This window comes from Microtus ochrogaster, unplaced genomic scaffold (genome assembly GCF_000317375.1).
Source record: "Microtus ochrogaster isolate Prairie Vole_2 unplaced genomic scaffold, MicOch1.0 UNK3, whole genome shotgun sequence".
In the NCBI taxonomy this organism is placed as follows: Eukaryota; Metazoa; Chordata; class Mammalia; order Rodentia; family Cricetidae; genus Microtus; species Microtus ochrogaster.
In genome coordinates this window covers 18,090,776-18,109,735 of record NW_004949101.1, presented here as the reverse complement: position 1 = coordinate 18,109,735, position 18,960 = coordinate 18,090,776, and the positions used below count along the sequence as shown (strand labels likewise).

General features: G+C 52.1%; 1 protein-coding gene across 3 annotated transcripts in view; it reads left to right on the top strand.

Annotated features, from left to right (window-relative positions):
• The window catches only part of Sirpa (signal regulatory protein alpha), a 37,871-nt gene that overhangs the window by 353 nt on the left and 18,558 nt on the right, over positions 1-18,960 (top strand). Inside the window, exons 2-3 of one of the 3 annotated variants that reach the window (XM_005365637.2) lie at positions 406-496; positions 16,281-16,631. In XM_005365637.2, coding sequence (XP_005365694.1) covers positions 415-496; positions 16,281-16,631 — 433 coding nt within the window. In that variant the 5' untranslated portion in view covers positions 406-414. Of the gene's footprint in view, positions 1-122; positions 497-16,280; positions 16,632-18,960 lie in introns of those variants that run through there. The other 2 variants (XM_026788457.1, XM_005365638.3) reach the window with 2 other exon arrangements.

Below are 18,960 nucleotides of genomic sequence, written 5' to 3'. Positions count from 1 at the left end.
CGCTCGGCCGGGCCGCCCTCGCGCTAGCCTCGCGACGGCTCCGCGCCGCCCGCATTCGCTCTGCGAGCTGTCTCTGCTCGCGCTCGCTCTCGGTGCTCGGTCCCCGCTCCCTCTCCCTCTTCCTCTCCCCCTCTCTCCCTCTCCCTCGCTATCCGCTCCCCCGCCCCCGTGCCTCTGGCTCTGCGCCTGGCTCCCTCGGGTCCGCTCCCCTTTCCCGCCGGCCTGGCCCGGCGTCACGCTCCCGGAGTCTCCCCGCTCGGCGTCTCGTTGTAGGAGGGGGTCAGATCACCCCGCCGGGCGGTGGCGCTGGGGGGCAGCGGAGGGGGAGGGGCCTTAGTCGTTCGCCCGCGCCGCCCGCCCGCCTGCCGAGCGCGCTCACCGCCGCTCTCCCTCCTTGCTCTGCAGCCGCGGCCCATGGAGCCCGCCGGCCCGGCCCCTGGCCGCCTAGGGCCGCTGCTGCTCTGCCTGCTGTTCTTCGTGTCCTGCTTCTGTTCAGGTAAGCACCCTCAGCTCCCCACTGCCACCCTCCCCAGGCTGCGGCTCAGGCCCCGCACACTGCCGCTCAGCTCATGTCGACGGATGCCTGTAACCGGGGTTACAGATGCAAAATTGAGGCCCAGAGAGGGTCAGCCACTTGCCCAAGGTCACATAGCCAAGGCTAGAAGCCAGGATAGAACTCTTCTACGGATCTGCCCTGTGGACTGTGACTGGGTAGCCCTGCACTGAGCAGCAAGGTATAGGAATGAGTTGGTTTTTACTGTACCCCTTGCCCAACCCGAATGAGGAGGCAGGCTGGCGATTGCTTTCGGCAGTAGGGCGCCTGGCTTCCCTAGTAGCTCCCTTGCTAGACTTGATTGGAGAGAGGGTGGGGGACAGAGGTCCTCCCGCGCTGCTGGGCTGTTGGGATGAGGGAAGAGTGAGCTCTCCCTCTAGTACCAGAGCAAGCCTGTTAGTGTATGGAGGTGTGTGTGTGAGGGGAGAGAGGCCTGGGTAATCAGCAGACTCTTGGGAGACACAGTGGGTTTACCTGTGGTGGCACAGCCTCTCCCTGGATGATCTCCTCCCGCTACCCTCCTGCCTTCCTTAGGCAGGCTTCCAGAAGCTCCCTGCAGTTCCCGCATGTACCTGTGGCTCTGAGCTTGTCTTCTTTGTTGGTCTACATCAAACACCTGGCTGTCTCCAGCAGGAGGGCTCTGAAGGCCGGTTGGCCAAGGAGTGAGGTCACCATTCAGGAGTCCTGCATCTTAAAAGGGTTTTGCAAAAATCCTGGGTCTCTCCAGGAAGGATAGGAAGGTCAGAGACATAGCTGGGGAGGGAGAAAAGGGAGCCTTGTTTAGTGTCTTCTTGGATCGGTGTTATGAGCATAGGATCTCTGTACCACCCTGCTTTTGTAGGGAGGTAAAGATGTTCTCGGCATTCCCTCCCTCCTCACCAGCGTTTGCCTAGAGCCTGGCATCCGATAGCTGCGTAGAAAGAGGGGCGAGAGAGCCAGCCCCAGGGAAGAGAGAACCGGCAAGCTGGAAGAGGTGGGGCAGCCAGGAGGTTTCCCCTGGTCCCCGGGAACCCACCAAGTGCCCCTCCCATTCATAGTTTTCAGTCACTGTTGGGTCCTTTCAGGGCCAACTGATGCATTTTGCCTCTCTTCTATGAGTGGTGCTGGGGTCTGATGTGCTTCCTCCTGCCTTGCCAGTGCCCCAGCCTTGCCCTGCCATCCTCAGGACTCGGGAGCCCACAGGCATCTCTTTGACGTCCAGAAAGCTGGGCTCAGATTAATATCTAAATGCTTACCCTAGACCTCTTTCTGACCAGGCCCCTGTGGTTCAGTCCCTGGCAAATGGGTAGTGACTGACAAGTGTTCAACCCAGCAGCCTGCCCTTCCTGGGCTCTGGCTGGGGGATGACAGCACCTTTCTTAGGAGCATATCTCTCCCCCCTTCCCTACCCTGACTTTTTAAAACTATCTATAAAATGGTAAAGCTGGACCTTTATTTCCAACCCATTCAGCATCAGTAACCTGAAACAGTGGGAGCGGTGAAGGGCCATAGGTTAACTTCATAGTTTTAAGTCTTAGGAGGTGAGAATGAGATTCTCGGTGAGGAAAGGGGTGGGTGTATGGCCACTGAGCTGCAGCCTCTCAGCAACCTGCACCCTTAGTTCACGGGGGCACAGCGTCAAGCTCACATCTTTCCTATGGGAGGGGACTTCAGCCCCCACTGGACTCAGTCTCCCTTATTCAGGGTGTGGTATTTACAGCTAAGAAGAAGTCAGCCAGAAGGATGGGCAGGTAGAAGGCAGTGGTCCAGTTTTCTAGGAACATGGATTTGTTTGAGCAAGGAACCCAAATGTCAGCTTAGAGAGGACAGCTTTGGGTGGAATGACTGCTGTCTCTGGCAGAACTGTCATCCTGGGAGGTGTCATGTGATTGCTGGGCTTCACAAGATCACTGCTTGGGTGAAGGGAGCTGGTCATGTGAATTATTGCCTCCGGGAGGCAGGAGAGGAAGTTTCTAAAGATTGCGCTTGACACAGATGATGCCAAAGGAAAATTCTAAAAAGACTCCGGTGAAGTCACCGCCGTGGGTTCTTGCAGCCGGTGTAGGGACCGAGCCTGAGATTCCCAACGAGATGGGAACAGGCTTCACAGTCTTCACAGGATGCTTACCTGGCCCCGGCTGGGACTCCTCTGCTCCAGTAGGAGGTGGCTGAGGGAAGTCGAGGTTCCAGTTTTGAGGGCCAGTGGCCCCTCCAGTGAACCTGTGACCCTTGGGTAGATGAAAGCTCCTCTGTGCTTCCCTAAGCCCTATAGCTGTTCTCACTTCCTCTTTCATAGGAAAAAGGGGGTGCAGTGGGAGCTAGCTGCGGCGCTTGACGTACAGAGGATTTTGGAAGGTTCATTGAAGGCTTGGTGTTCTCTGGCTACTTTGTGGCCATTAATTTTCCCTGCTCCCATGTCATGGGGACACATGGGCTGATTTTTCTTTGATTGCGCTCAGTCCATAAGAAGTTCTGATTTGAACTGTGTGTCGAGAGAGGGAAGAGAACCCATGTTTACAAAGTAGCTCACTGCGTTCCAGGCCTGGTAGTTTGTCTACACTGCCTCATTTACCAGCGGTGTGCCATTTGGCTCTTCTTACCAGTGATATACAGATGAGGAAAACTGAGTCCAAAACCTGTCCCGGGTGTAAGTGGTAAAGGAGCCAGAATTCCGGCTTCAGCTTCTGGTGGGAGGAATAAAAGGCTTGGGAGCATGCAGTCCACACTGTTGGAGTAAGAAGAGCCACCTGAGGCTTAGCTGGAGAGTTATGGGGGGGGGGGCTCCTGTGAGCAAAGGGTTTTGTTTTGGTTGAGCCTCCCTGCAGCCCACTGAGTGGGGCACTGGCAACCTGTTGGCTGCACAGATGTCAACACACGGGGAGTGATGTGGCTCGAACAGAGGCCCCATCTGGGCTGGTGAGCTCTGGATTCCCCGGCACTGGAAGGCTCCTCCCTGCGTCTTGCCCTTTGCAACAGATGGAGCGCAGTGGGCGAAAAGAAGGGAGTCTAAAAGTGCTGAGTGGTTCCCACATGCACCCCCTCGCTGCTTGCAGTGCCTGCGTGTGACAGGTTATTTCTTATTTGTCATCATGGGCTGATGGAAGCGGACCCTCCTTAACCGAGCTCAGACTCCTGGGCACAGCTATGAGGACCGCTCTGGCCATGCCGTCAGGTCACGCCCCAGCTCCACCACTCCAGGGTGGTTCTTTGAACTAAATTTCCTGGAAGAAAAAAAAAAAAAGCAACACCAGGGCCTGGGTGTCCCCCCCACCAGATCTCAGTTCCTACATGTTTTCTAACAGGAATACAGTTCATATGCTGTGAGCTCACAGGGCTTCTCCACTGCAGACTGAAGTCTGAATGGCCACTCACACACACCCCCCCCCCACCAAAGGCCAGAGGAATCCCACATGGGAGACCCCACCCCACCGCATGAACAAGAAGCATTTGATTTGTACTATCTCTGTTAATGTGCAGCCTAACCCAGTTTGGCTGTTGGACAAATCCGTGTGCCTGGCTAGTAGCTTCTTATCTCTCTACTTTTGCTTCTGCTGTTCCATCAGAAATGACCTTCCCTGCACTTCCTTGCCTCCCTTTGTCTTAACCCTCATCCTCCCAGGTTCACTCCACATGCCTCCCACTCTGAGGAGCTGATTCCTCTGACCCTCTCCCATGACTTTATCCGTTCCTCTCTGAGGCTACTTACTACATCTTCTCTGTTTGGTGCCTGCCTATTGCGTGTTTAACTCTCAGATCTGCTTCTGCAGCCCCACTGACTACTAGCCTCACCGGTACACACAACAGTGCCAGGACCCCCCGGGGAGTCAGGTCTGGTCCTACCACCTACTTGAACAATTTGCTGAACTTCTCTGGGTCTCCTTTTTTTTCCTCTAGAAACGAGGGATGTCATTAGCAGCTCTTTCTCAGGGAATAAGTCAATTAATGCAGATTCAGATGGTGCTTGAAGCATGCCTGGTGCCTGTAAGCTATCATGCAGTCGCTGCTTTATGCTTTTTGACTTGCCCGTCCTGGTACCTGTTAGCCCTCATGCAGCCAGTGTTTCTTCCTCATCTATAACACGGGGATGGATTTCTGTCAAGCAGTCCGTCTAGCGTGGCTCTTGCACATAGTGGGCACTCAGAAGACAAGGACCACAAGTAAATGTCAGTATGGCTCAGTGATCTCTTTTCCCCTGAAGCTTCCTCCTGGGGGATGGACAGGTTGTGAGGAAACTAGCACTGTGATCTAATTGCCTTGTTAGTGCCAATGAGCTCTGGACCCAACCTGACTCTAGGTGTCTCCCTCTGGACTCAGTGTCTGGAATTGTGGCTTCCCAACCCTGGAAAGCTGGAGGGGCTGGGAGCTGCTCCCCGTGCAGTGGGATACAGGGCCGACTGAGCTTAGCACGGTCTCCAGATACGGTCAGGTCAGGCCAGGCCCAGGAGGGAGATGCCAGGCCTCCTTCGATACAAGCCAACACTTTTAAAACAGGGCTGGGCATTTCCACTGTGAAAGCCAGAGTCCTGGCAAGGTCCTCGATTCTGTGAGAAAATGCTAAAAATAATCATCATAATCCCGGCCGCCCTGCTGCTGTGTGTGATCATAGTGGGTCTCAGAGCTACCCTGGGGGAGGCACCATTGATGATTGATTGATCATCTAGCCCACTTGACCAGCGAGGGGATGATGGCTCAGCAAGGTGTCTGCATCGGATGGCCACCCAGATCAATCAGCCTGGGCTTCAAAGCCTGTGCTCCACCAGGCTTTAGACATCTCCTTGCTTTGTTTGACAAGTAGGGAGGCCGATGACCAGGGCTTCCGGCTCCCCGCTCTCTTGAGAGAGCTCATAGAGTTTTATCGATCAGTGTATCCTCCAGGAGAGGAGGACAGCAGATGTTTCCAAAATGTGCTCCCACCCACATGCTGGAGAGGAGGGGTCTATTATGATGGCCGATGCCGCTTTCCTGTTCATACGGGGTTCCTGGAACCCTGGCAGGATGGGTCTTCCCTTTCAAGTGCCTTGCCAAGCTTTTGGTCCAAGAAGATGTGGAACAGCAGAGGCAGAAGTAGAAAGCGTGGTCCTTGGTGCCAAAAGGATTTCCTGGCACATCCATTTGGGGCTCTGAAGCTTCAGATCAGTTTAGTAGCCGAGGACATGCGGTGCTGGGGTCAGAGGAGATGGGACACTGGAGTGAGCGGCTCCTGGGGAAAGTGGCTAGAATAGATGATGGCCGTACCAGGTCCATACAGACATTACCCCATTGCTCCACGCCAGCCATCCATACCTTCCAGAAACAGAAGCATGAGGTGGCAGAGAATACTCAGTGTACCTGTCCTTGGCACAAAACACATGTTGTCTTCCCATATTCTTCCATTTTTTTGGAAACTTCAGACATGTGCAGAATAAGAAGAAATGATAAAATGGCCCAGCTTCAATACCAAATGACGGCCTGTCTTTCTTGTTTCTCCTGGATTTCCTGGGTTATGTGAACATGCACAAGGAGTCTTGCACAGCATGCCGGACACAGCCATTCCTCATGGATGATCAGATTACACGTCTTCCTTTGTGCTGTTGTCTGATCTTCACAGAGAGCCAAAAGTATGGATTTTACCCATTTCATAGATAAAGAGACCGAGGCTCCCAGAAGCCAAGCAAGGCTCCTTCCAAGCCACTCAGCCAGCTAGAACCCAAGCCGTAGTCTGCTTACTCTTGATTGCTGTGCTGTCCATATCAGGGTAATTTCAATTATATTTGTGCAGTGTTCTTGAGCATGTGATAGGTGCCACTGGATTGAACAGCTGCTTCAGGTTCAGATCCCTGGAGCTGTGGCTGTGAACAAGGTAGACACATCCCCTGTTCTCATGAGCTGGCATTCTAATGAGAGAGCAAAAACAAACCCAAGTAAACAAATGATAGGTTGCCGCCAGCCGTTTCTGTCTATGCTTGCTTGTTTCTTGTTTGGTTCTTTCAGCCCAGTCTCTCCAGCTAGGATATAGGCTGTACGAGGGTAGAGACGGTGACGCCAGGCCTACTGGGACCTTCGCCCAGGACCTGGCCCACAGTGGGTGGGTCAGTCTACATTAGTGGACTAAAGGAACAACATGCGTATGAAACCCCCGTTTTTAAAGAGAAAGCCTGCGAGCCATGAGGTTGCACGGGCAGAGACTGCTTCCCCAGATGCCACAAAGTCCTCCTCCAGGGCCCAGGCCATGACTATGCTACAAATCTCTCCCAGTGTGCTGCAATCTCAGGAAGCGCACGCCAGTGCCCGATACGGAGGCAGCGGAGCAGCCCTAGCATTGGTGTGCAGGAAGCGCACACCAGTGCCTGATACGGAGGCAGCGGAGCAGCCCTAGCACGGGTGTGTAAATCCCACTGTACACGCCCTCCTGCTTCAGGCTCCATGGTGATAGTCACCTCACAGGTGCTGATGCTGGCGTGGGAAGTGCCCGGCATTGTGAGGAGGACCCCAATCCTGTGACTTCGCCAAGGCATCCAGTTAGGCAGTCTGGTGAGAGACAGTGAAGACATCCAGAAAAGTGTGAGTGAGGCCCCCCAACCTCCCTGTGGCCTTGACCCCATGGTACTCCAGAGTCAGGAGGTGATGGTTCTGTCCTGCCGGGTCCCTGCAGAGGCTCCATACTTAAGGCCCGCTCTGCTCTGTTGGGCGTTTGTGGTCTTTAGGAGTCTTTATGGCCCTGTATGTCCTAGCCTCATCCCATGTGGACTGCAGAGGGCAGGTAGAGTCCCCAACCTCACTGACTTTTCCTTCTAAAAGGGAGGCTTCGACAGGTCTCTCCAGCTGTGGCACCCTGGCCAGCTTCTCCTTTGGCACAGGCGACCATGCGGCAGGCACCCTCTATGCGCTCATTCCTGGCTGACACTGGGACACATGTCTTCTTTCTGCTCTGTGCACCCTGGCTTCCCCGTCTGCAATCTGGAACCCATTCTCACTGTTCTTCCCTGCACAGAGGCCGTGAAGGGTTAAGGGAACTAATAGCTAAGCTGGAAAAGCTCTACGAAAGGAATCAGTGAATCACGTCAGCTTAGCTGGGGAGAGAGCCCACCCGGAGACTGCCTTCTGCTGGCTTGGGGCACGGTAACCGTGGTGGATGATGTTTAATAGGTGCGTGCTGCCTTCAGTAAAGCCTTAAGCCTGACCAGGAGAATGCGCACAGACCCGTGACAGCCCCAGAATATAGAACCCTGGGCAGGAGGCCCCATCTTGACAGAAGCACCCTCACAGGGTGGTGCCAGGTCTCAGGCTTGAGGGCTCCAGGCCTCATATGGAGGAAAGACTGGTAGCAGCAGCTGACGTCTTATGGGGCTGTCTGGTCTGTCCATTGCCCTAGGAGGGCATGCTGGGCAGCACGGTGCTTCTTTCAGAGCAAGTCAGGGCTGGAAGTTGGGAGGCAGCCAATGGGTTCCTAACCTCCCCCCTCACTTCCGGGAGGGAAGAAGGCTCTTAGGTTTCTGAGACACCACTCCAGTGACTGTGACAGTAATGACTTCAACCTCTCTCAGCGACTTCTGGTCCCCAGAGGTCCATTACAGTTCAAAGGGCATTCTCAGTACACATATATTTGCAGTTTTTGTGGGTTTTTTTTTTCCTTTTTTTCCAGCCATTGGGCAAACATGGCCAGGCCACAAGCATGGCTTTGTCACCTTCAGGTTCTGTCTGACCCGGCTGCTGCTCGTCAAGTCACTGGCCGGTGTGTCAGTCTGCTTGGTGGTTTTGTGTATTTTATGGCAGACAGACCCCGAAGCTCCTCCAGCTGAAGGACATAGCCATCTTTTTTTCTCTTCCTTTAAACGCCCAGACACACAGGAGTCGCTGCCTGCACTGAGCACTTGCCCGCCTGGGTCCGGCACTGAGCTCCTTTAGGGTGCTGGCCCCTTCCACCTGTGGCATAAACCTCATAGCAACACCAGCCTCCTTTTACAGCTTACAGCAAAGCCAGAGGCCCACAGTGCTTAGGATGCTAACTGGACTCATAACTGGGAGGAGGATGAGAATCCAAACCAAAACATTTAGCAAATGCTGGCCGCTGCTCTAAACCTGAGGAATGAAACTGAATCCCTGTTCTCGGAGTGCTTAAAAGTCAGTCCAAGGTGGAGAATCGGACACTGAGAACACGAAGTAAATGTACAGTGTGTTAAGTAGTAGGTGATACATGGAAAACACAAACAGAGCACAGCGCGGGGCATACCGTTTAATGCAGGTAGCAGGGAATGTTCCAGATAGACCTGCGTGAGGGGACATGTTGTGTATGTGAGCGTCTAAGGAATGGAGCAATGGGCAGATGGGATGGCATATCAGAGGCTCTGGGGTGGTCAGGGAATCTGGTATGGTTGCAAAAGAGCAAGGACACAGGGTCCTGGGGGGCCACTGTAAGGATCCTGGGTCTCGGTGCAGTGGGGGCCTCAGCAAAGAACAGAGAAGAGATGCCCCTGGATCAAGCCTTGACTACGAGGGAGCGTGGCTTGTGGAGAGATGAGGTGGAGTCAGGGAGGCCACTGGGGCGGAGTGCAGTGGAGGGGGAGCAGGATAGGAAGATGGAGTTCATCCATAGCTTGGGATTTGAGCCAGCAGGATTGGCTAATGGGTGGAGTGTGCAGCCCGGGAGAGAGGAATGAGAGGCCACGTGGCTCTCCACTCAGCTCTCCACCACTGAACATGTGTTTTCAAGTAGGGGCAGGGCTGGATCCCTGCCTACAGATGAGGGAGCTGCTTTGCCAAGTCACCCCTCTGGGGACAAGACATGCAGGCCTCTAACCTCAAGCCAGAGCTCGGCACTGTCTGGGTACCTTAGGAGTTTACCGCCTCACAGTGCCCACCAGGGATGTGGCACCATGCCCAGTCCTCGGACTTGCCTGCAGTGGAGATAAAGTGGAGGCTCTTCCTGTTGACCAGAACTCCTGTCTCTGACTCGGATGCTTCAGGGTGGGTGGTAGCGCCTACTGCACCATCTGGACATGTCTACTCGGTGGTCTGTCCAGCGGTGCCAGCAGAAGGTCCAGGGATGGTCTGCCCCCCAGACGCGCATTGGAAGCTATTCTCCCAAATACTAAGTTGACCCAGCTCTAGGCCAGTCCCATTCCAGTTTGTTGCTGAATTTCCACAGACTCTGCTCTGGTCCCCGCCTGCGAGGCCCTTGCCTCACCTCACCTCTTTGTCTTTACTCATGGTTTCTCCTGCTTTTACCTGGTCTCTGTCGGCTTCAAGACCCGGCTCAGAGACCACCACCTTCAGGAGGTCTTCTTGGAGTCAGACCCTTGCCGAGACACCCCCCCCCCAAGGTTCCTTTCATAATACTTAGCAACTGATATGTAGCCATGACTGGTTTTATGGGTGCCCCCAGAGCAAGCTATTGAAGGATAAGGCCCAAATTCCTCATTTTCCTGTGGTGTCTAGGACAGGCCCTGCCAGTGGAGGAGGCTTTGTAGGCGGGAATAGATGAATCATTCGGAGGAAAACCACTGACCAGCCACAGATGTTAGAGCCCTAAGCTCCCAACTTGGGAACCACGGAGTCCGTGCAACTGTACACTGGGGCAGCCCCCTCTAGAATCCAGTGTCGGGGACCTCCTGCCTCTGCTCTGGCGCCAGCACAGAGCGCAAGTGGCCTTGGGAAGTTAGTACCGCCTCTCCCGGGCAGGAACGCAGGGTTAGCACCGTGCAGACTTGGCCCACTGGGAGTTGATGGTGATGATGACAGTGGCCCTCCTGCTCCTCCTTCCTCTGACTGCGCTCTGTGCAGAATCTTATTTCACAACTTCTGAGTCAGGCATGTTCCCATCTGGCCACACTGGTAAACATGAGTGCATGGGTACACAGCATGCTCATAAACAGTGACCCTATGTGCCTCCCTGCTTATGCATAGTGCACACACACACGCCCACCTGTGCATACACATGAACACACACACACACCTCTGTGTACACACCATACATACATGTTCTTGTGGTTACCTTCCCCATGTACAATACTCATTCACCCTCAGGCATTCCCCCACAGACAGCACAGTCCAGACAGTCGCCCCATTATCGACTCCCTCACCCCAGTCCTTCTGAACACCCTCCAGTGGTGCACTCCCCAAAGTCTCTGCACACATAATCAAATTTCCGCATATGGCACCCTGCTGTGTTTCTCCCCAGAACCCTATATTCCCACCCTGTAAATGTGTAGATGTTTGTGCTCTGCACACTTATGTGTATTCACACATGCATCTGCCCTGTCTATACGTGCTCTATGTATAGCATGCTTGTGTTTACATGTTGTCTGTGTGTGGTGCTGGGCATTAAATTCAGGACTTTACATGCTGTGAAGCACTCCACGCCCTCCTTTATATCTCATTGTACAAGTATTGGTACAGAGGGCTTTTCTACCCAGCCACCAAGTCACAACAGGAAGGTATGGGCAATAGCACCGATGAAATGTGTGCTGATGGAGTTTGCACTGCAGAATATCCGAGAACAACATGAAGGAGGAAGAATTATTTTAACCAATGGTGCCAAAGAATTGGGTCCATGGTCACGTGGCCCCGTGCGCTTGGCAGAGCATCTCGGCAGCGGGTGTGCGTATGACCGAGAAACTGGTGTGTTGGTAGACACACAGCAAAGGGATGCTGGCTCCTGCCTGGTTCTGTCCCCACCCCACCCCCACTCCCACTTCATTCCTTTGGAGTTTCTACCCTGTGACGTAGTCCACCCACACCCTGGGTTAGCCTTGCTGCTCAGTAAATCCTGCCTGGAAATGTCCTCACAAACGCATCTGGCGGTCTGCCTTCCGACTCTCCTATTCGATTCTGAATCTAGCCAAGTAAACAGTGAAGGTGGACCAGCGCGAAGTCCTAGTGTGCAGGTGACAAGCCATAGAGGACACCGCGGATGGTGACGGATGGGTGTCCTGCTGTGTGCTGAGGGTTAGGGGTGCTGGGCTTCTTGGCACCTGGAGCTCTGGGCTGTGTCTGTGGAGCCTTCCAGGGATGAGGCTTTGGGGAACTAGCATCTGGGGGTGGCTAAGCCCCGCCCTCCACCTTAGCTTCACTTCTACATTGGTGTGGTTTCCTCGTTAGAAAGAGCACAGTTTCTTTTGTTCACTTCTTATGAAGCCATTTTTCTTCATCTTCAAAGCTGCATGCGAATATTACTGTGTTTTAAAGTGAGTGTGTGTTTCTAAGCCCACTAGTCTGTTCTCAGCCCCTCCTTACTGCACAACACTCAGCATACTGGCTAAGCATTTGCCATTTTGGCCAATAGAAGAAAAAAAAGATTCCAGGTGACGGGACAGTGGTCACCGGGGGGTGAGGTGGGGGGAAGGTGTAATCGGAGTAGCCATCGGGAGCTGTTTTTCCTGTGGATCGGAGTTCTTCTGAACGTAGAAGTCACTTACATGACTTCCTCAAAGTCTGACTTCCTAACTAGTGTGCCAAGACAGCACACAGCCCTCAGTCCATGAGGATCCCATGATTCATCACTGCCTTCCACGGCAACAAGCTCACAGGGCAGTTACCCCGCCCTAGAAACACACTCATGATTTTGTATCTTTTCCCAGAGCATTAAACATGAGCTACAAAAAGAAAGACTAATGTATCCAATGTAGAACTTACTGTAAAGCGGTAGGAAAGTGGAAAGTGGTATTCCCCACCCCACCCCCACTCCCACTGGAACTAGCCCTAGCTCACAGAGGTGCTGATTTTACTAATCCAGGCCTCTTCCTCCAGACATGTGGCTTCTCAATCCACCACAGACATGTGGTGAGCATCTACTCTGTCAAAGGCACAGATGTCAGGAGTCGGAGACACAACAGTAAGCAAAAGGGACCGAATTGCGAAATAGAAGCTCATTCAAACAGCAGACATATATGGAACATACATGTTACATGTATAACTTTTTTCAAATGCAGTGAGACCCTGCATGCATTCCTTTGGAGTTGTGGGGCCAGTGCTGGGCTCCTTGCATGTAGGCAAGTGCCCTTCCACAGAGTTATATGTCACACAGCTGTATGCGTTCCTAAATGTTCATCCGGAAAATATCCCAGGTAGAAATTTAAAATGGAAAGGCAGCTTTATCAGTTTTAGGCCCACAGTCCAAAGACAGTCTATCTTTTGCTTGTGAACAGTGACACTCCACAGAACCATGGCCACACTAAAAATACAGGTTTCCTTAGACTATTTCACATAGGAACGCAAACAGGCCGCACAAACAGAAGCAAATCGCACGGAAACTGCCACTCAGAAGGAGTCTCTGACAGCCCTTAACTCTTTTAATAACCTGTTTCCTCTTGAAATTCAAGATTTAGGATCAAGCCAAATGTCACTCGATAGCCCTGACAGTCAGCATATTTTGTTGTGATCCTATACAGCCTTTCATGGCCATGGATTTAGCCATCAGATGGCTCTAAGTGGGATCACAGGTCTCCTTTCCTTGGATACAGTATCCTTGGGTTCCCATTGCCCTCAGGATGCCTAAGCAAGCCCAGAGTGTTTGCCCAGCCCATAGTTTTCGGAAGGTGTGATTTCATGGCACTTTTATTTGCTGATTTTCACTACAGCTCATCAAAGTGTTGGCAGCAATGATCGTTGATAGTATTATGTGAGGCTTTTCAAACTATTTATTTTATTTTAAGCGATGTGTGTGTGAGGGGAGGCTATGTGAATGTGATTGCAAGTCCCAGAAGGAGGCATCAGATCCCTCTGGAGTTACAGGGAATTGTGAGCCTCCGTGTGGGTGCTGGGAACCAAATCCAGGTCCTCTGAAAGATCAGCACCCACTCAACCTCTGAGCAGTCTCTCTAGCCCCGATATTATTTGGTTTTTAGACTTTTTGTTTCTTTTAGATACTTTGCAAAAGTTCGCGGGTTTTATTTTTGCTGTTGTTGTTTGTTTTTGCATAGCCACCTTGTTATTTTAAACTGTGTCACAGAAAATGTTACATTATCACAGTTTGCTATGAGTGCCTATAATTCACCTGTGGATAAGCTGCATCCTCTTCCCCTTCCTCGATCCTGTCACTTGTTCTTTGGGTTGTTCCCCATATCTTCATGGTCTTTACGGGAAGACCTACAGGTAACTGTGATTGGGTCCTCAAGGAAGTGCCTAGCACACACTATGAGCACTGTCACCCTTCTGTCCACCCTGCTGTCCACCCTGCCAGACTGCTCCCCACCGCCACCACCAGCAGTGTGTGACACCGACAGGGATACTGTCTGGTTTAGGTCCCAGAATGGTGGTGCTGCTCTCTGCCCAGGCTAAAGAGAGCAGGAAATGGTTTCCTTGGCAGTGTCAGCCTGATGACCCCAGGCCCGGCCCACAGGAGTGTGTTTTAACAAGTGCAGTTACCAGAACAGAACCTGCAGAGTGAAAGAAAAGCAAACAAGCAAGCAAAAATAATAATATTAAAAAAAAAGAACCCTGTTGGAAAATACACAGAGAGATTAAAATAATGTTTGGCACTTAGATCACACTTTTAAAATTCTTCAAACGCTTTAGAAACACTAGCTAATTAATTAAGCTGCCGAAATCTGCTTGCAGTTGGTCGAGAGCTCCAGAGGAGCTAAAGAAAGAGGGGGGTGAGGGGAGGAGCCAGCCCTCCCCAGCCCCAGATTTTATTGTCACCTGCCCAGGGTGTGATTACAGGCCTCTGGCTGCACCACAAGAATAGCCCTGCTCCAACTTGTCTTCGCCCTGAGCGTAGCTCCCCCACCAACCGCTGACTCAGTTCTGTGCCCTGTTGGGGGATGAGGATAATGATAACGGGGCATCCGCATCCACGGAACAGATGAAGGAAGAGGCTCAGGCTTTGCCAGGGTCACAGAGCAAATAAAACCTCTACTTTCCCAGTTCATCAGTGTGTTCCTTCAGCAGATAAATGTTTTGGGGGACCGGGTCTCCCTGGCTGGGCTGGAAATCACAGCGATCCATTTGTCTCACGGTCCTTTTGCTATTGAGAACACGGTATGTACCAGGCAGGAGGCTAGACGGTACTTCCTCGTGGATCTGCCATCCTAGTGGTGGGGAAACAAACAGTTGACAGCAGTTTAGATATATAAAGAATACAGCAGTGTGGTGATGGGCTTAGAACTAAAATTTAACCGACTTGTGTACAGCCGGAGTTTATGTATAACTCTGGAACAATGACGAAGCAGAGGGCAGATACAGTTCCCTGCTTATGTCTGATTGAATGGGAATCCACTCACGAATACTGAGCTGGCAAAGAGGGCCTGTTCTCGCCCAGGCCTGTCTTCATGCACATGGCGGTTCCAGTTCGACCGGTCTCCCGTGGTTAACTGTTCATGGCTCCCTGCTATTGGCAGTAGCTGGTGATGTCACTGACGTCCTTCCTGTCTCTTCAAGCCTGTTTTCTCCTTGTGTCTGTCACTTGCCTGGCCACCTGCCCTACCGCTTCTAGGCTGGCTGATGCTGCCTGAGCCCCTGGTTTCTACAGTTCTTCTTTCTTCCCCTGTGGTGTGAGAATCAGGCTGTGCCCAGGCTGGTACTTTTGGATTCTGTTTATACCTGCCATGAAAAGTGGACCTCAAGGGGAGCCCGGGCTGGGGAAGAGGACGAGGCAGGACACTGGGCAACTGATGACGGACCTATCCCAGGGCCCTGGGTGCCTGCAGTGAGGGCAGACTGATCCACGAACCTCTCTTTTCTTGGGCTCTCTCCCCTTGTCAGCGCAGTAATATCAGGCCATGGACTGGTGGGCAAACACACAGCGTCTCTTACCCAGCCAGTAAGAGAGACCTCCCAAGGATTCTGCTGCAGCGCTGTCTGATAGACAGGATCACAGTAGAAGCCAACAGAGAGTCCAGCTGGGGACCAAGATCACCTGGCTCACTGTTCCTGTCCTGCCACTCCTGCTGTTGTCATCATCCCCCTCCTGTCCTCATCCTGTCTTCCTCTCTGGGTCACTGAGTCTCTGATGTCTGTGTGTCCAAATGCTCATGTCCCATAGCCACACGCTCAGCAAACCATCATTCAGGCTGGTAGTTGGGCCTCTGTGCTTGGATGGCAAGGACTTTATCCACTGAGCTGACCCCGCAGCCCCCAGATGCTGCCTTTAACATGCTCACTGGCCTCAGATTGTTCCTGTGAGAAGTGTGTTAAGATGGGCTCAGGGTAACATTTTACAGATGAAGAAGTGAAGGCTAGGGACCATAAAAAGTCCAAGCTGAAGCCACACTCATGCCCCTGGAGCTCTTGGCAGTGAGTGAGCACCTGGCCTTCTCTTAGGACACACTGATGGCTCCCAGTGATGCAGCCCCATGCCAGAGCCCACACCAAGGGCCCCCCCGGGTTCTCAGCTCTCCAATCACCAGACTGCTGAGAGCAACTGCTCTGCTTGGGGCTTGTTTTCCAGTACAGAATCTACCTCTCTGAAACACCATCCATATTGGGGCCTCCTATTTCTGCATCTCTGCTGAGTTTGTTTTTTCAGTGGGGAATCCAGGTTACCGTTCTAACTGGCAAACTCATATTTAAATTCCAGAGCCCAGCTCAGACATGACACCTCCACAAAGGGCTTGGGCCCTCTACTGCTCTAAGCTAGGTGACTTAGCACTCTGTGCCCTGTTTTCCTGCTTATTAGTCTTGAGTTCCAGGCCCACATGTGGATTAAACATGATACCATATGTAGTGTGCTGAACTCAATACCATTGTGTGTGCTCAATCAGTGGGCATCACTGATGAACTTGAACTTGCAGGATCCCTTAAGGTGAATCATAGCTGCCATCTGTCTTTTCAGGAGCTGCAGGGGAGGACCTGAAGGTGATTCAGCATGAGAAGTCAGTGTCTGTTGCTGCTGGAGAGATGGTCACTCTGAACTGCACTGTGACCTCCCTGTTACCTTTGGGACCCATTAAGTGGTTCAGAGGAACAGGGCAAAGCCGACAACTAATCTACAGTTTCACAGGAGAAAAGTTTCCTCGAGTTACAAATGTTTCAGATGCAACCAAGAGAATCAACTTGGACTTTTCCATCCGCATCAGTAACGTCACCCCAGCAGACGCAGGCACCTACTACTGTGTGAAGTTCCAAAAGGCAGACTCTGACAAGGAATTTCTATCTGGAGGGGGAACAGTGGTCTCTGTGCTTGGTAAGTAAGCCTGTGCCTTCTTCATCCCCTGATGTGTAGCAGCAGGTCAGAGAACAGCATTCCCTGTCCTGTGAGTGTGGCTCACAGCAGGATCAATGGAAAGCATGGTCACGATCTGACCTGAGCCTTGAGCAGATCAGGGAAGCCAAGAGTGTAGACCAGAATGCAGATCGTGGCCAGGCTCCTTGCTGCCCAGGCACTAAGCATCTCCACAGGCGAGCCAGGTACACAATGGGTAACGAGGAAGTGCTGAGCCTTTCCACACATCATTTCACGAAGATCCAGGATGCCCCTTCCATTCAGAACTTGAGGCTGGTTAGTGACAGCAAACCTCTCCCAAATGTCAGTCTGGTTCTTATTCCATGTGAGGACACAAAAGGCCATTGTGTGAATGGCTGCCTTTTGTTCCAGCATCCAGAAATTCCACAATTTACTGTCATCTTCTGCTGATAGATAGTTCACTTCTTCCTAGTTGTAGATTTTGAAAGCAATGTTGCCCTGGTTGGCTCATCCCACTTGTCTAGGGGATGAAATCCACTGCATGAGGCCTACTACATCACATAGTGTGTTCATTTTAACTTGTGTGGATGTTACCAGCTTCCCCTCCAGGTAGCAGCCAGCGCTCCTTGCCATCCAAACCTGCACAGAAGCAGGGCAGGTAGCTTGTCCTGACTTTGCAAGTAGGACAAAGACGCCAACTTCCCAGGTCATGTGTCAATTGCCTAGGCACCAGCTAACAAGTCGCTTCCTGCCTCATGTCACGTCTTCATCATAGCATTTTCTCCTTAAACCAGAGCTGTGAGTGTCCAGGATGTGTTAGGACACTGGCCCCTTAGGAAGCCACAGGGAATTGCCCAAGACCTTAAAGTTTGGAGCAAGGTTTGTCTTCTGCCAAGTCCTCAGTTTTTTTCTGTAAATGACAACAGTAATGGCCCCCATTCTGGGTTCTATGAGCATCAAGATGTTAACAAAGCCCTAGATGGGGTGGGTGTCAGGGTCATTACTGAGCATCAGATGTGCAGTGACCAGGAGGACAGAGTCTGTCTGGAACCGTATCCCAGATAAGCCACTCCCTTGCCTGTGTCCTGGACAAACCCCTCCACATAGCTCCTTAGTGGTCTCACCTGCTCATGACCCTCTCACAGAGTATGTGGTCAGACTGAAGCAGTGACATCATATCAGACACTTAGAATAGTGCCTGGCCTGTAGGAACTATCGCATCAGTAGGAACTGTGTTGAACTGTGTCCATGTGGCCTTGGATGGGCCACTTTCCCTTCCCAGGCCTCAAGTGTTGGTGGGGTTGGGATGAGTTGGTGCCTTTCCATCTGTCTGCTTGTGTGACTCATCTAAAAAACTGAAAAACATCACACATCCCATATCTACCCTAGAAATGCTGCTGTAACTGAAAAACATCACACACCCCGTATCTACCCCAGAAATTCTGCTGTAACTGAAAAACATCACACACCCCGTATCTACCCTAGAAATTCTGCTGTAACTGACTTGACAAGGATCTGAAGTGCATGTACGTGTGTGTACGCGCACACGTGTGCATGTGTGTTGTCATAGCTACATGTGCACGAGCAGAGGACCGAAGAGGATGTTTAGTGTCCTGTTATATTACTTCTTGCCTTGTTCCCTTGAGACAAGGTCTCTCACGGATCCTGGCTGTAGGCTGGTGGCCCGTGGAGCCCTGTGATCCTTCTGTGTCCACACTACTCAGGGGGTTATAGGTGCATGCCACGGTGTCCAGCCTTTTTAAACATGGATTCTAACTCAGGTCCTCATACTTGCTCAGCAAATACTCTTACCTTCAGATCCATCTCTACAGCTTGTATCTGAAGTTTCTCACCACAGCCAGGCTGAGATACATATCCTGAAACCACAGAAGAAAAACTGTGGCTTTTATTTTTCCCCTGGCAAAGTTGGTTCCCATGAACCTGGTGCTCAAAAATATTTTATGCCTTAGAACAGCATGTCTTCTGGGTCCCAGTGATGAGCAGAATCATGTCCAGGACCTGGCCCCAAAGGACTGGAGATGCAGCTCACAAAGCTCTGCCAGCCATGCTCAGATCCCTAGGAGAGGGACCTTCCTGACTTACACACATCTGTGTCTGAACGGAACCAAATGAATCTCCCGTCTTCAGCTCAGACCCTCTCTGCCTCAATGACCCCTCAATACACAGACTCTTTCTCAGTGTCCCATGCTTCCTAAATGATTTATCTGAATGAAACACCTATGACCCCACTGGGATTCTGAAGCTGCTGGCCTAACTCAGGTCCTGAGGGGGATTACTACAAAAGAGGAAAGAGCCACAGTGTGGTGGC